Here is a 16,991-nt window from a genome sequence, read left to right on the forward strand (position 1 = left end):
ACGTGAGTGAGAAATCTATTTATAATTACCTGAGTTTAGAACTTTATTCCACTTTACATATCAACAAAGGTATTGTTGTAGTTTTAATACAAAACAATAATAGTTTTTCCAAGAATGCAACAAGTGTATAAACCAAGAGAAAACTCATATTTTTGATATTGTTGTTATTCAGAAATTTACAAAAAGTTGTTTATAATTTCAGAAAATTATATAATTTGTCAATATTTCTCTGATGCTATGGAACCAGTAACACATTTCTATGTATATACATTTGTAGCACTCACATTCAAATAATGCTATAAGTAAGTACAAATATCTGACTATTCAACTCTACTTGGACCCAAGCACTTACATATTGAAATACACATTATTTTATTATAAATTGCTTTCCTTTTATTCTTCCTTCATATTTCAGTAAGATTTTACATTTATTTCTTAAAAATTATATGTACCTAGCTATGCTATATCTGAATTTCATTTCAAGAAAATACTGGGCCGTTGCAAAACATATTTTTTAATCAAAAGGGGTCAGTGAATCTGACAAGGGTGAAAATTACGGATCTAAACCAACCATGGTAACCCCAGTTCCTTTGCCAAGACTGGTGGGGCATGAGCATGTGATCCAGTTCTGCTCAGTGTCATGACAGAGAACCCTGGAGGATTTCTGGGAAAGGTTTCCTTGCTCTTGGGAGAGAGGAAGAAATGGTCCTTCTTCCTCTTCATGTCTGTCTGGGATGGCTTAAACAGCTGTAACCATCTTGCTATCAGCCCGAGGATGAAGTAAGCACAGAGAGGAGGCAGCTCCAAGAAAATCACGGACAGATGAAACTGAGCCCTGAGAGCCTTCATCTGAAGTCCACCTTACCTCTGGACTTCTAGCTATGTAATGTCATGAATTCCCTTACGTACAATCCAGGTTGAATCAGGTTTTCTCTTATTTGCAGCTGAAAGCAGCCTAACACAGAGGTGCTGTGTAGAAATGACACTGGAAGGGAAGATAAGGGGAAGCAGTGGAGAAGACTGGAGAAAGAATAAGCTTGGGAATCAGATATATTGAAGTTTAAATCTCGATTCTGTGGTTTACTAGCTGTATAACCTTGGACAAATTACTTAAACTCCCTGAGCTTCAGCTTCCTCATTTATAAAATGGAAACAGGAATATGTGCTTTTACATGGCCATTATGAGGGTTAATGAGCGCTTGTTAAGCTCTGAACTAGTGCTTGGCATGTGCCAGCCCTCAATAGCTGGTGGCTGTTATTAACTATTGTTATGCAGAGAAAGGAAAAGGACTCACAGCAGTCTGAGCAGTGATGTGTGTGCAACCCACAATTTTGGCTCCGGCCAAAGGTTTCTCTCCTTGAGCTCTCTTCCTCAAAGCCATCAGTGCCGGCATTTCTGAAAAGGCCCGATACACATGCAGCAATTTTAGAGAGGAGGGATGAGAGGTAAACAATAACAGAAAAATGTACTCTCTTAAGATAAGATCCTTCCCCAAACAGGTTCTCTGTTAGATTAAGTTTCTCAAGGGATCAAAACATTAAACTTGATTTTTCTGTTATAAGAGACTTCCAGAGGTAAATGGTCCAATGTTTAATTCCCTATATCCCAGTCCCCCTTATCTAGTTTCTCTCCCCCTCTTCCTTGTTCCTTCTAGACCCTCTAGAGTTTACTCCCTCCCCACAGTGTTTCCTGAGCCCATATTTCTTTTGTTATAAGTATTCTTCAAAATCACACTGAAATTTCACAAACTACTAGAGCCCAGGATGTAAAAATGAATTAACATGGACAAAAAGACACAGGCAGCTTGAGAGGAAAAGGTGTTTATTTTCCTTACCTTGTTCAGCAATTTCAATTTCTCTTCGTCCAAACTCCGCCTGTTTGATGTTCTTGACACAGAAGTCACTGCTTCCCTTAGAGTTCTTTTGCTGCTTGTCCCTGGGAGATGTCTCATCATCAGAGCTATCTGTATATGAAGCAGCTGGAATGACAGAATAAAATACCTTTAGGGGAAAAAATGGATTCCTCTAAAACTCCAAACCGTGGAGTGAACTGAGGCTTTTCTAGTAATCCAGCACCTTGTAAATTTACACATTTGGTAAGCAAGCACCTAAGTGGCACCAAGGAGCTGTCTCAATCACCACCCATGGAAAGTGCTATCCGCAGGCCAGAAAGAGGAAGCTGAGAGACGTTGCCAAAGACATCCCCCCTGGGTAGCATTAACTTGGAATCTAAGGCTAACTTTATCTTCAGAACATGCAGAAGTCCTTGAAAATGAAAAAAGAGAGAAGTTATACCACTGTAGCAATAGGTTCAAGTTCTTAATGCATGATCATGGTGATTAACCTATGGGTTTCTGGAATCCTAGCTACCCTTCCCTGCTTGCTGCTCAAACACCTGATGTAATTTGTGTTTCAGTACAGTAACTGAACAGATAAGACCTAGAAAACAAGGAACCCATGGGAAAGTAATTAAGAACCACACAAAAAGTGTTTGTCTGACAAAACAGAGCTTTCTTTTTTAAGACTGGCTCTGATGAGGCTGAACTATGCCTGCAGACCCAATTAGACATTGACAATGAAGTATTCAGTGTGCTCTCCCTTCTTGCTGGCCTCAGTGGGTCCTGCATTAGGCATTTTAGATTCCCAGAGAAGCAGATAAACCCTCTTTCAGTATAATTAAATGCTCTGATGACGAATCCATTTAGCAACATACACTAGAGGGTGGAAGGTCTACGACTTTTGATTGTGGCTAATAGGCAGCTACGGCTGCTGCCATTCCCATGTTTGACTGAGGTCTTTTTAGTCTTCATATAATTCTGTAGTTGCTAATCACTTGCTGGATGATTTGAAGTAATCTCTTTCTTTGATTTATGTTTAAGTTCCTGAGGATAGTTTCTTCCTAAGCAGTCCTCAAGGTTTTGAGGGGAGGAAGGTTGGGGACATAAAGCACTGTCTATAAAGCATTATATATTTCTCAATGAGATAAGAAGTACTTCCATCATTTTTAAGGGGAGAAAGCTACAAAAGCTCAGAGCTCCTAGGGTCTCCTGATCTACTTATATCCAGAGAATTAAGGCATTTCTGGGATTTCTTAGCAAAGGGTCTATCTCTGGGAGGGCTGTAAAAGGCAAGTCTGACCTTGCCCAGTTAATCAAGCATGGTGCTACAAAATGTTTGGGCAGCAGGGGCCCAAGTGTCTCTCTTGGAGCTGGAAAACTGCCCTAGAGCAAAGTCCTAACACGAGGCAACAAGAAAGAACATGAGCACCCGGGGAGGTGGGGGAATTAATAAATCCCCAAAGGGACTTTTGTTCTTGAAAGGAGATAATCTGTACAAAAAGTCTATGGTTCTCCCTCCTAGGGTGAGTGAGAGCTCAAAGTACCTTTGGCAACAGAGCCCAGAAACAGTTGCCTGGGCAGTCACCTGTTTCACCAATCAATACTCAGAAATGGCTTATGAGTCGGAGGCTTAGGGGAACCATGCTTCTATCACCTGGGAGAAGAAAGATAACAGCCATCCTAATCCTGTCCAAATTTATAGAAAAGTTGCTTTTGAAGAAAGTCTTCACATTCAGAGTATCCTGAAATTTCAAATCCTTTTCCAGAGCCATGATGATTTTTATGCTCCCTAATGGCCATTTAAATACAGTGGTTAAGTGTTCTGGAGTCAGAGAGATTTTGGTTGAAGTCTCAGTCTCTGCTTCTGGGTATAAAGTAGAGGTGACACCAGAACCTTTTTCATAGGGCTGTAAATTCATTCATGTATTCAGTCATTCACACATTCAGTTGTTCAGTCAATGAATTTTATTGTGCATCTACTATGTACCAGGTACAGTCTAAGTGCTGGGGATACAGGACGGATATCGATTGTCTTTGCCTTCATGGGATTTTCAGTCTAGTAGGTGAGTCAGACATGAAATAACTAATTACAGAATTAATTATTTAGAGTTTTTCTTTCTATATGGTTGTAATATGTGCTATGAAGCAGACTATATAATACGCAGACATGATTTGTCAGAATCAAGTTGTTGAGAAGATTAAATAAAATAGTGTACATAAAGTGCTTAGTGCAATGCTGGCATAAAGTAATTAAGCACTCAGTAAATGATACCTGGTATTATTACTGTTTTTTGTACATATTTTTAATTCAATACCAAATATAACATCTTTAAGGGTTCTTACTTAGCTCTAGGATTTTGAATGGGAAAGGAATGACATACATACAATATTATTTAGCAGTTTCTTTTTTTCTCTACCTCCGTCATCTATTAATCTACCCAAGCAGCAGGTGGTTGGCTGGCAGTGATGAAAAAGGTTGAGACTGGAGTCCTAACTCTACCCAGAATAGCTCTCCTCTCCCTATGCCTCTTCAGCTTTTAAGGACGAGTCAGGGGAAAAAAGCCAACCAAACAACAAAACCCCCTAAAATTCTCCTTAAGAGAAGTACTCAAATTTTTGGTTTTCTTCCAACTCAAAGAAAAAAATTATTTATACTACTTCCCCTTTCTAAAGGGAAAGAACTGTATTTTCTTTTCTTAACAGTAGTCAACTGGTTATAGTTAGTTCAACCAATCTTTTTCTTTGAGCCAAAATGGATTTGTTTTCAAAGAGCCCTTTATACAGACCTGTTATCAAGTGAGATCCAAAAGTATCAGTTGTCTAGACTGTACTAATATTGAATGCAAAATGGCTGACACACTTAGACCAAGAGAATGCTATTGTTGCAAACACAGTGGAAAGATTATTCCTGAACTAACATAACACTTTTTTAAATCCATAACTCATTTCTGCCACTATATTTAAAGTAGCATATTCATGAAAATAGTTGAGATTGAATTAAAAATTCAAATAGTTGAGATTGAATTAAAAATTCTAAAGTGTTTGTAATTGTCAGCACATTATGAAGCCCAGAGTCATAATTTAGTTAAAAATGAACAACCGATAATCAAGACAATCACCTACTGAAGTACAGGTCTGAGACCTTAGCTCTAGCTTCACCTCTAATTGGTTAAGTGACCAATTTTCAATTTATCCAACCATAAAATAGGGAGTATAATAGATCCTCTCTCTCCCCATGCTCTCCCTTTCCCCTAACTCCCACCAGAAAAATCTTATGAATAAATGAGATAATCACAAAAAAAGGGTTCAATTTCTAGGTAGAAAAGTAATACAAAGTACAAAATAACTCTTTCATGGGATGTTCTCTTGTTTCATGGTACCTCAGAATCAAAACATAATTTGGTGAATCACTAATCCATAATCTATCCCATGGAACTGTCATACATATGTTCTATGGCTCAAGCCTGATTAAGCCTTACCTCCTAGAAGCTGTGATATTGTGGGTTATTGCTAGGAGAAGAAGCAGTCAGACTTCTGGCTGAATTAGTCCTATCAGGCTATTCTGAGTCAGGCAATTCCTCTTGGACCCAATCTATTCATTTGGTAATAGAATAACAGTAATGACCTTTGTGTCAATGTGCAGCAGATTTCATTGATAACATTCTAGAAATATGTGAAAAGCTATGTTAGCAACCAAAATATAGACAAACAAAACTTTGTTATTTGGAAAAATCTGAAAATACTTCAAGCTTTAGAAGAACCAATTATGAACTAAGGAACTTTGGTCCTCTTTCCTTATCCTTAACCAATTAACTCACTGCAAAGACAGCTTTTTCAGAAATATATCACTGAGAATGATCTGACTTTGAAGAAAAGTCTCTTCTATTCATTTGTTTTTAAGGGTTTTGTGCTTAGAGAAAGAGTTTTTGGAAGTTTGTTTTTTATAAAATAATTTCAAGGATTGATGTAGCCCCTTTCAGTCTGGGTTCCATTAGAATTAAGCCCTAATGTCTTGGAGCATCCACTGAATATATGAATTAACGCCTCTCCTCTGCATCTAGCAGGGTACTAGCTATGATCCATCCTTTGAAGAACCATCCTTTCCTGTGTTCTGTGATTCCCAGGAGGAGCCTGGTTGAAAAGGCCAGGAGAGGTTCCTAAATAAAAGCACGGCAAAACTTAGTATTAGGATCATTAGGAAGGGAGAGTACGCCACAGCCTAAGTAAGACTCTAAGTATCTTCAGAAAAACAAGCACTTTGGACAGGAAGGTATCTTTTTTTGAAATGTCATAAACCTTCTAACTCTTCACATACAGAAAGTGTATCAGAGGTATATACTCCTTTACAGGGGTGTAAAGTCGTATAAGAATGTCTCTGGACACCTTTCCCCAATATGTATTTATTGAGCACCTCTTATGTGTCAAACACAGTTCTAAGTGGTGGGAAGAGAGCAATACCAAAGAGATAAAAATCTCTGCTCTCATGGATCTCATATTCAAGTAAGGGAAGAAAGACAACAATAAATTATATGTTATATGATAATAAGTGCTATGGAGAAAAATAAAGGAGGAAAATTGATAGGTGTGGGGTGTCTGTACAATTTTAATAGAGGATAGGTCTCAGTGAGAAGGTGATCTTTGGTTAAGAACCTAAGGAGGCAAGATACCCAGTGAGGGTATCCTAGAGCATTCCAGGCAGAGGAAATAGCAAGTGCAAAGGCCTTAAGGCAGGAGAAGGCGTGGCATGTTTCAAAATAACAGTTAGTAGGATAGAACGACTGGAGTGAACAAAATAGCCAGGGGAGGAGGAACGTTTGGGAAATTAGAGATGTGATTAGAAATATAATGTGAGGGTGGATGGTATAGGGTCTTGTAGGCCATTGTGAGAACTTTAGCTCCTACTCAGAGCGAGACTGGGAAGCCACTGGAGGGTGTGGGGCTAAGATGTGATACGATCTGACTTATTTTAAAAAATGAATCTGGCTGCAGCATTGAGAATAGACTGAAGAGGGGCAAGGTTGGAACTCAGCAATTCAGTTTTTAAGACATGGGAGAGCTGAGATGCCTATAAAACATCCAAGTGAAAGGACTGAGCAGGTAGTTGAATATCTGGGGCTAGGGTGCAGAGGAAAGATTTAGGCTAGAGATAAAATCTGAGAATCAAACACCAATATATGGTATTTAAAACTATGAGACTGAATGAGTTCCCTTGGGAAGAGATAAACACAGAAGGGAAGAAGTCCAAGGATCAGTCTTTGGGGCTCTAACAATATTAATTTCTATAGTCAATTAAAATATAACATATGCTACAAATGGGTTCCAAGTTCTTACTGACATGCATTTGCATATCTTCTCATATTTAGAAAGCTGTAATTTTGTTATTCCTGGCTTTTCATTTGATGAGTATGGAGCTTTTTCTGTGTTACCTCATATAACTTTCCCATTGCCTCTGTTATGAGCATTTCAGACTGTCAGAGTTTTCCAGGATCCCACAACAAATCACACACTGATCAAAGCCTAGAAACTAGGTCTCTCCTAACTCCCAGTCCAAGAATATAGGCAGTAGGCATCTCCATTCACAGTCTGTTTTGTTTTTTGGTTTTTTTTGCGGTACGCGGCCCTCTCACTGTTGTGGCCTCTCCCGTTGCGGAGCACAGGCTCTGGACGCGCCGGCTCAGCGGCCATGGCTCATGGGCCTAGCCGCTCCGCGGCACGTGGGATCTTCCCAGACCGGGGCACGAACCCGTGTCCCCTGCATCGGCAGGCGGACTCTCAACCACTGCGCCACCAGGGAAGCCCCCACAGTCTGTTTAAAAGGGTTTGACAATTGCTCATGTGGAAACAAGAGAAGGTAACAGCGTGTGTGACACAGCTGCAAACATAATCTTAGGTTTCATTTGAAAAGCATTGAGTTTATGGAAATAACACCTACTACAGATTATTTTGGACCATACCAAGAATATTATATTCACAGGCATAATATTTTTAAAAGGACACAATCTGGAATATATCCAGATGAGGTTAACCAGGACAGTAGGATGCCCTCCAAATCAGGCAGCCAAATATGGTGATTTTTATTTCTAAATAAAATCTTTATATTTTAGGGATTGTATAAGAGCTTATTGGGAGCTAAATTACTAGATCAAGCAAGGATCACCCTATGATCGAAAATGCTCCCAAAGAGGCCAGATGGCCATTTGTCAGGAATGCTATCAAGGTAATTCCAGCATCCAATGGGAAGCTGAATAATTGATCTTTAAGTTATTTTCCAGGTCCAGGATGTTTCGACTCCACACTCCCAAACTCAGTACCCTTAAATGGATATATAAGGTTGATAATTTTTTTTACTATAGAAATGGCAATTTCACATAGTTCAACCTAAAAGGTCCAATCTATGCAGGGTGGTGACATCAGTCAATATCACTCACCAATGAGCTATACCAGGCAACTACGTGTTCAAAAGCGACAAACACACTCTTCTGGGTAAATAGAGATTTTGTAAGTACCTCCCTGCATAGGGGACTTCTGTGGGAAGGCAGGCATTGGTTTTCTCCACAGGAACATAGTTGGAAATGTGGGTCCCGTGTGTAGGGAAGAGATTGAGCTGAAGTTAAATTTTAGTACTATTATCATTTAGTTATCAATCTTTAGATAACATGCACAAACTCAAGAGTCTAAAATGTACACACTCTTTTACAATTCACATTTGCACAACTATTATACTTTCCAGAGTTACAGTAACTGGCTCATCAATTTTCAACCGTTATTGAAAATTATTTATTTAATTTAATTATTTATTATTCTGCTGGTTATTTTAGCAGAATAAGTTACAAAATTTGGTATCTTTAGACAAAAATCCCTAGGGATTTACATTATGTGATTGTGAGGGAAATGTAAAACAAGAAATGTAAAAAGTGTAAATAACAATCTACCCAATCTAAAAGTTAGTGTCTCCAACAAGCTTTCTTCAACTTTACATAACAAACACTACTTTCCTATTTGTGTGAAAAACAAAATTTCAGGTCAAGATGAAAATTTTCTAATGAATGTTCTATTTATAATATGAAGAGGTAACTAGGATAAACACTCAGCTTCCTACCACATTCCTACATAAGAGCAAAATAAAATAGCTCCATATTAGATCAGACGTATACTGGGCACTGTTGAACAAATGGTCAATAGCTAGTGGGAAGCAGCTGCATAGCACAGGGAGATCAGCTCAGTGCTTTGTGGCCACCTAGAGGGGTGGAATAGGGAGGGTGGGAGGGAGACGCAAGAGGGAGGGGATATGGGGATACGGATATGGGGATATACATATGCATATAGCTGATTCACTTTGTTATAACATTGTAAAGCAATTATACTCCAATAAAGATGTTAAAAAAACAAAACAAAACAAACAATCAAAAAACAAATGGTCAATGCTGACAGAAGGTCTCACATGTTAATATTCATCTGGCATTAAATGATAACTCAAGCCCAGGGCCCATATATTGGAATTAATGCCACTGCCAGGAAGGAAGGAGTAACAGACAATACAATGTCACAGCTTAGAAGAGAAGGCAAAGGGCTTACTTGAACTAGCTACAATGATTTCACTGTTTCTCGGGGCAATTAAAGTTTCCCAGATGGATGTAGGGGGACCCCCCTCTTTTATTTTCAAAGAATGGAAAAAACACAAGTCTTCATACTTGCTGCTCAGTGAAGGTCATCAGTGAGCAACATACTCTCACCCTCTGAATAAGTCAGAACTCAATTTCCTTAATCACCCTCTTCTGCCTTTATTGGAAGAGGAAGCCTCTGTTAAGCTCCACTCTGAATCCCCAACAGGAATCCAAAGATTCCATCCAGAATTTTGGTCCAAATTTCCACTGAGAATCAAAGTGTTTATACCAAAACATAGGTTTGATTACGCTTAATTAGCCTGGGATAGACAGGAGGGTCCGTTGATCATACTTAAGTAGCCTCCACAAGTGGGTCCATAGCCGTTCAGTCCTCACCTGAGCTATAGCTGTCAGTAGATGACTGAGAAATGGAGCGAGACAGAGAGCGACGTCCAATTTTGGTGGGACGTTTGTTGAATTCTTGCTTCTGGTCAGCAAACTGGATCTGCTAAGAAAAAGAACTCTAGTTACACAAAGGAAAATAACCTCCATTTTGAGACAGCAATTCAAGGCTTGCATTATAGGATCTTACCTTCCCTCATAGCTGATCTGATTGCACTAACCCACATTTGGAATGTTAAGACTCTTCGGAGAGAATGATTTTTCATTCTTTACCTACTCTGTTTCTATGAAATTTCTATGAAATTTAAATCCTGGAACCACTCTCTGACTATATACCTTTTGCAATCAAAGAGAGAAGGGGATGTACTGGTTAAAATAGAAAGTCGAGTCATATTCAGAAATCCTTCCTATAGTTTAGCTGAAAATTAAAGCTGGAAAGAATCTTTGAGACTATCTATTCCAATCTTCATATATCTAAGATGAGAAACTGCAAGATACAGAAAGGTAAAGTGACCTGCCTTCAGGTTTTAAGATTCTCAGGAAATAGTATGGTACAATAGAAAAAAAAAAAGCTTTCTATTCATATAGAGCTTTCTGGAACTGCATTTAAACCCTGGTTATGCCACTCATTAGCTATATGCTGTTCATCAAGGTGTTTTTGTGACCCTCCTCTTCTGGTAAATACAACAAAAATGAAAGAACTTACTTCAAAAGTTTTAGAGGGTCATATGCAACAATGTATGCAAACCGTGAAACACAGCAGGTGATTCAATTAATACCTGGCTCCCCAACTCCCACCCCCTACAAATTCACTGTTCTTGTAACTCTTGCAGGTAGTCACTCTAGCTTTTTAAAGGCTTTCTAAAATGCATTAATTAGCTTTTCAGTACTAATAAGTATAGTAAAAATTAATCTATTATTAAAAAAAATTTTTAATTTTGGCCACGCCCTGCAGCTTGCAGGATCTTAGTTGCCCAACCAGAGAATGAACCTGGGCCACAGGAGTGAAAGCACAGAGTCCTAACCACTGGACCACCAGGGAATTCCCTAATTTATAATTTTTAATGTTTGGTATCACAAAATACTAAAAGCCACAAGGTTGATAATTTGTTAACTATAACAGATGTAGGAGTGGATAACTGGACTGAATATGTATAAACAATATTCTTGGAGGTTGCATTTTGGACAATATCTGATCATGATCTTTTTGCAATTTTATCTCTTTTTCCTACTGTTCCAAGTTCAGCTGATACTTTATAACACTTCACATCAAAGCTCATATCATTATTCAACAAATATCTTTCTTTATTTTTCCGTAATTGAATGTTTGCATAATTGCTTAGATGTGGATCCATTTGGTGTGGAGGCAGGAAAAATCAAAGATCTGACAACTGATTCTGCCTTTCATGATAAAAAGATGGTTCCTTGATGGGCAGAACACAGATACGGCATACCAGAATGAAAGCAGCAACTGTCGGCCACATTTCCTGCAGTTAGAGGTAACTACTGAGTCATTTGAGTATTCAGACAAGGGGACCAATGCCAAATCAAATTAGCTTAGCATGCCTTTTAGGGGAATTTATAGCATTTTCATAGCTATAACAACAAATATAGCCTGTGTAGTACTTTAGAGTTTGCAAATTGTTTTCAGCAATAAGAAAATTCTTTGGATTAGAAGCATTTCCCAAAATGAAAAATGGCAAAATTAATTATTTTACTGAAGTAGCAATTTATTCCAAAAAGATAAAGTGCCCTTTTATGCACTTCCATGGGATGAACCTCCATGTACTTCTCTTATCACAGTGAATACAACTATCTACCTGTATCCTGTACAAACTAGGCTCCATAAAGGCAGGAGCCATGTATCTTATTCACCTTTATATCCTCAGGCGAAAACGCCTGACACATAATAGGCAGCCATGTGCCAAAACGATGAATCTTACTCTATCTTCAGAGTCTGTACTTGATTGACTATTAAGTAAATATGGTAATCATAAGCCAAGTCTACAGTTAAAAGAATTTTTAAGGGCAAAAAAAAAAAAAAGTGGGGAAGGGGAAGAAGGTGGGTGAGAAGATGGGGAGGGGAGTAGCAGTCAAGCTCAAAACACTGGCTTCCATTTCACCAACCTTGTTCAAGACAATAATATGTCTTTCTTTTTTAGAGGCCCATCTAGGAAAAGGAGTAGTCATTGACTTTCCAAAGGCCACAATGAGTCACTAATGTCAGTAGTGCCTACTTTTAAAAAAGAGTAACAGACAAACCCTGCCTTCGATTATGTACCACCCCCTCGCACTCACACACCACTAGAGGGGACCAGTCACTCTACTTCTCTAGATTTGTAGGATGGGGTGGGTGGGCACACAACCGTTTACCCCAACAATACCAAACCATGTAGCCATCTAGCTGCGCCATCATTTCAAACCAGTTACCTTAAACTGAGCTCTCTTCTCTATAAAGTCCCCTCCATTTACAGTACTTCCTCCTACCCAGGTCAAGTTTAGGATATCTTTTTTTTTTCTGGCTGTGCTGTGCAGTTTGTGGGATCTCAGTTCCCAGACCAGGGATCAAACCCATACCCCCTGCAGTGGAAGTGCAGAGCCCTAACCACTGTCCCGTCAGGGAATTCCCGAGTTTAGGCTATCTTTTGGCACTAAAGACTAGGCTATGTAGGCTTTCTGCACTCAGAGACATAGGGTTCTAAATCTTGTTTACTTGTCAGACACTGAACTCAAGTTTCTTTAAGACAGAAGAATATTAAAAAGAGACTAATCACTTATATAGAGTAAGTTATACAATTGCCCCAAGAAATAAATGTTTATCTTTTACTGACAACCCATCCTTGGTGCCCACCTCCCCTTAATAGTTACATGCCATTACATTTTTCACTCCTACTTGTAGAACAGTAATCTTCCCACCCCAGTTGGGATACTCTGGTAGATTCTACCTCTAACTTTCCTACCTTATCTGAAATCAGAGAGTCCTTTAAGGGAACCCTCCTTATCCATTTGAGAGAAAATTGCCTAATTCCAACAGGCATCAAGGCGAGGAAGGGAAAGAGAATTAGGAGAGGAGCAGCTCACGTTACGCCAGAAGAACGGACGAAAGCAGGAAAGAGGGCAAAAGCAGCTGGCCTTTTACAACAGTGGCTATAGCGGCAGCAAGACTGGTAAATAAGAGCTTAGCCTCACCTGGGCTTTAATCCCAGAGTTGCCATTGACAATGTATTTCTTCTTGTTGCTCAGCATAGTGACATCACCAGCCCTACTGCCACCTCTCCAGTCCAGGGGCCCTTGTGTCTAGGCCTTTAAACTTTCCTCATCAGCAATTCTGTTGGCTCTGGTTCCAGCTAGCTTTTCTTTTCGTTGTTTTGGTGGTGGTGCCTTCCCTGGAAACCCTGAAGCACTCCAACGACCCCTCCAGCAGTAGAGCCCAATTTAATAAGGCATTTCTGTTAGTGGCTCATCAGCCATTCCTAATTCTGGTGGCTGTTTTGCTTTTATTATTATTATTTTTCCCCTAAACACCTAATTACACGGATCCTCTGACCTCTAAACCTTAACAAGTCCCTTGACAAGGCCCAACTTGCATGTGCATAACAATAGCTTATTTATATAACCGGTGCACTTTTTTACCTGCTATAATTAACTTGCTAATTAGCTTCCTTTTTAACCATACCTCCTCCTTTTCCATGTCAGATGACTTTAGTTAACCTAGTCTCATTAGAAAAAAATTAACTACAGAGCCACTAAAACAATGAGGGAATTTATAAAGATGGTAAGAAAAAAAAAAGGAGCCAAGTGCTCAGGCAGCCCCTAACCTACACTCTGTGTCCTTGGGTTAGTCAAACTGCGAACACAGGTTTCAGCTCTGTCACCAAGAAAATCAACTTTCTCAGACCACTGCTTTACTCTTAATTGTTCATCTTTTTACGCAGGTTTTGACATTCGGTTTCTAGTTCCATCTCAAGATTGTTGCTGATTAGGTGTCGAGTGATCTGCTTGCTTTTTTCAAAAACTGTGTCTTGTGGAAAGTGTGACTGGCATAGGGAGTCTTCTATTTCCTCAGGGCCCCCAGAATCATAATGACCTTGTTGCATATCAAGTAGAGTCAAATGAAAGGGCAAAGAATCACATTATTTATTTGTTGGTTTCTGAAAGGGACCCAGTGAATAGGAAAGCTACATTCAACTATATGTTACAGAGACTGGGGTGGGAATGTGATTTGAATTCTTCCTTTAGAATGAGTGCTTGTCCATAACATAATGGCACACGTGATGATCAGTAATGTCTTAGCATCACTGAAATGAGGGATCACATGTCTGCTACTCCATGAGAAAGTGAGCTCCTCCAGGTCAAGCATCACGTTTACTCATCCTTTTATTCTTCCTGCCAAGTACAACATTTGGCACAGGGAGAAAGGTACTAAATATATATATGAATAAATAAATGAAAGATTTGTTTTTATGTGTACAGCTTTTCTCCCTTAATGGAGGCATAGACTCTGATTGATTCTTTGATTTATGTATCAGAAACTTATTGGGTTCCTAGAGTGTCAGGAGTTAAAAATGTAGAAAAAAACCATATAGTTCCTGCTCTCAAATAGTTCATGGAATAGTCAGTCACAGGTACAGAAAGATATACAAGCCTGTACTTATAATAGAAATGTGTTCAAGATTCAGTGGCAGCATATAACATGGTGACATAAAGTCAGCAGGGTATGTTAGGCAAGTTTTCCTAGAAGAGGAGTTTAATCTGATACTCGACTCAGGAGAATGAATTTTCAAGATGAGTGAAGTAGGGTGGCCCTTCTAGGTACATAGAGCAATATTCACAGAGCAAAAGGAACACGGAACTGCCAGGAGCCCAGTATGACAAAGAACCAAGTACATGTATACAGGAAGTTAGAAGTAGCAGGGCATGTAGCTGAAGAAAAAACAGGAGCTAGTTTGTAGAGACTTTTATGCCACGATAAATCTGATAACTTTACAATTCATAAAAATATTCCACAGAAGATATAAAACAAAATCTTGCACAGAGGTGACTGCCTATTAATCATGGAAAGATGCTATGGGCTAATGCATGATAAGAGTGACCAGTGTAGAGAAAGGAGCTGGAGAGACATATTCTCCTGAGAAGGCTGATGGAACAGATGAGAAGGGTAGGAGAACAAACTACTGGCTGTATATCTAATAGACAATTATGCGTCGTGCATTTCCCCAGAGACCATTTCAATTTATTTGTTTATCTGCTTGTTATTTTCAGTAATTTACTATCATTGCTCATCTCCAGGATGTGGGAGTTTGACCCTAGAGAGAACAGGTAATTTTTTTTTTTTTTTTTTTTTTCGGTACGCGGGCCTCTCACTGTTGTGGCCTCTCCCGTTGCGGAGCACAGGCTCCGGACGCGCAGGCTCAGCGGCCATGGCTCACGGGCCCAGCCGCTCCGCGGTATGTGGGATCCTCCCGGACCGGGGCACGAACCCACATCCCCTGCATCGGCAGGCAGACTCTCAACCACTGCGCCACCAGGGAAGCCCGAGAACAGGTAATTTATTTTTGAATTTGAATATAAGATGAAAGGGGGTTAGTGATGTTAACATTTGCATGCCGACAGATGTGTCAGCAAATGGAAAAGAGGTTCATTATTGGAATGTGACCCTTGAAAGTGTCATATTGACAATGCCACAGAAAATCACCGCTGCATGGACCAGGAATCAGGCAATCAAATTAGGTTAGTTAGGGGCTTCCCTGGTGGCGCAGTGGTTGAGAGTCCGCCTGCCGATGCAGGGGACACGGGTTCGTGCCCTGGTCCGGGAAGATCCCACATGCCGCGGAGCGGCTGGGCCCGTGAGCCATGGCCGCTGAGCCTGCGCGTCCGGAGCCTGTGCTCCGCAACGGGAGAGGACAAAACAGCGAGAGGCCCGCGTACCGCAAAAAAAAAAAAAAAAGAAAGAAAAAATTAGGTTAGTTAGATCCCAGCAGAAGTCAAAGATCCTTCCACATCTATTTTAATTCATTCTCTCTACCTTATTTCCTCTGGTCTTCATAATAGATTGTTACATATTGATCTCCCCATTAGAAAACAAGCCCTCTGAACCAGCCCTCAGTTGTGAATCATTTCTGTATTTCCCCCAATGTCATCCATATAGATGGTGTTAAGATAATAGCTTTGGAAATTATTTGGATTTGTTCATGTTCTTTGTAGCTATACCATTTTAAATTCCCTAACTATAAAATCCCAGATATGATTTTTCTTTTAAAAAATGAGTACTTGTTGAGCACAAGAAAGAACATAAAATGGTAGATTCTTTTTTTTAGGATAATCTTCATTTTGAGAGAAAAGGTCCCTGGAAGAACAGAATAAGGGGAGGAGAACTAATATTTATTAAGAGCCTACTATGCACAGGCCTTTGTTTATGTTACTTCTGTTAATCAGTATAAGAATCTTAAAAGGGCTTCCCTGGTGGCGCAGTGGTTAAGAATCCGCCTGCCAATGCAGAGGACACGGGTTCGAGCCCTGGTCTGGGAAGATCCCACATGCCGCAGAGCAACTAGCCCTGTGAGTCACAATTACTGAGCCTGCGCGTCTGGAGCCTGTGCTCCGCAATGGGAGAGGCCACGATAGTGAGAGGCCCGCGCACTGCGATGAGGAGTGGCCCCCACTTGCCGCAATTAGGGAAAGCCCTCGCAGAGAAACGAAGAGCCAACACAGCCAAAAATAAATAAATAAATAAATAATTAAAAAAAAAAAAAAAAAGAATCTTAAAAATTTGGCATAATTATCCCCATTTGACAAATTAGGAAAGTACAAATGACTGTATTGAGAGAACAAATGATTTGCCTGAGGTCTCACAGCAAGTAAGTGGGACTAGAATGTGAGCCTGTGTTTACGCCAGAGTCGAAGCTCTTTCCACTACACCAAAACTTACGATATTGATCAGAAGACCAAAAACTCCCCTGGGTGTACCAGCCCCACCTGATTCCTCTTTTTTTTTATTAGTCATCAATTTTATACACATCAGTGTATACATGTCATTCCTCTTAATTTATCGTAAATTTATTTAATTTAAAATTGCTCCTTAAATTTACTTTCTTATTGGATTGGGTTTCAGAAAGGACATCATCGCAGATAATTTTGGGGCTCTGAT

The 16,991-nt window shown here is 39.6% G+C and overlaps 1 protein-coding gene across 6 annotated transcripts in view; it reads right to left on the minus strand.

Moving 5' to 3' along the window:
* AHCYL2 (adenosylhomocysteinase like 2) overlaps positions 1-16,991 on the minus strand; it is a 204,276-nt gene that overhangs the window by 42,080 nt on the left and 145,205 nt on the right. For 2 of the 6 annotated variants that reach the window (XM_032642989.1, XM_032642992.1), the window contains exons 2-4: positions 9,839-9,950; positions 1,836-1,979; positions 1,296-1,396 (exon numbers count right to left, since the gene is read on the minus strand). The exons of 1 other annotated variant lie outside the window; for it this stretch is intronic. In XM_032642989.1, coding sequence (XP_032498880.1) covers positions 1,296-1,396; positions 1,836-1,979; positions 9,839-9,950 — 357 coding nt within the window. Of the gene's footprint in view, positions 1-1,295; positions 1,397-1,835; positions 1,980-9,838; positions 9,951-13,033; positions 13,412-16,991 lie in introns of those variants that run through there. 3 more of the 6 variants (XM_032642993.1, XM_032642991.1, XM_032642990.1) reach the window with 3 other exon arrangements.

The sequence above is a fragment of the Phocoena sinus genome, chromosome 9, assembly GCF_008692025.1.
Source record: "Phocoena sinus isolate mPhoSin1 chromosome 9, mPhoSin1.pri, whole genome shotgun sequence".
Lineage (NCBI taxonomy): Eukaryota > Metazoa > Chordata > Mammalia > Artiodactyla > Phocoenidae > Phocoena > Phocoena sinus.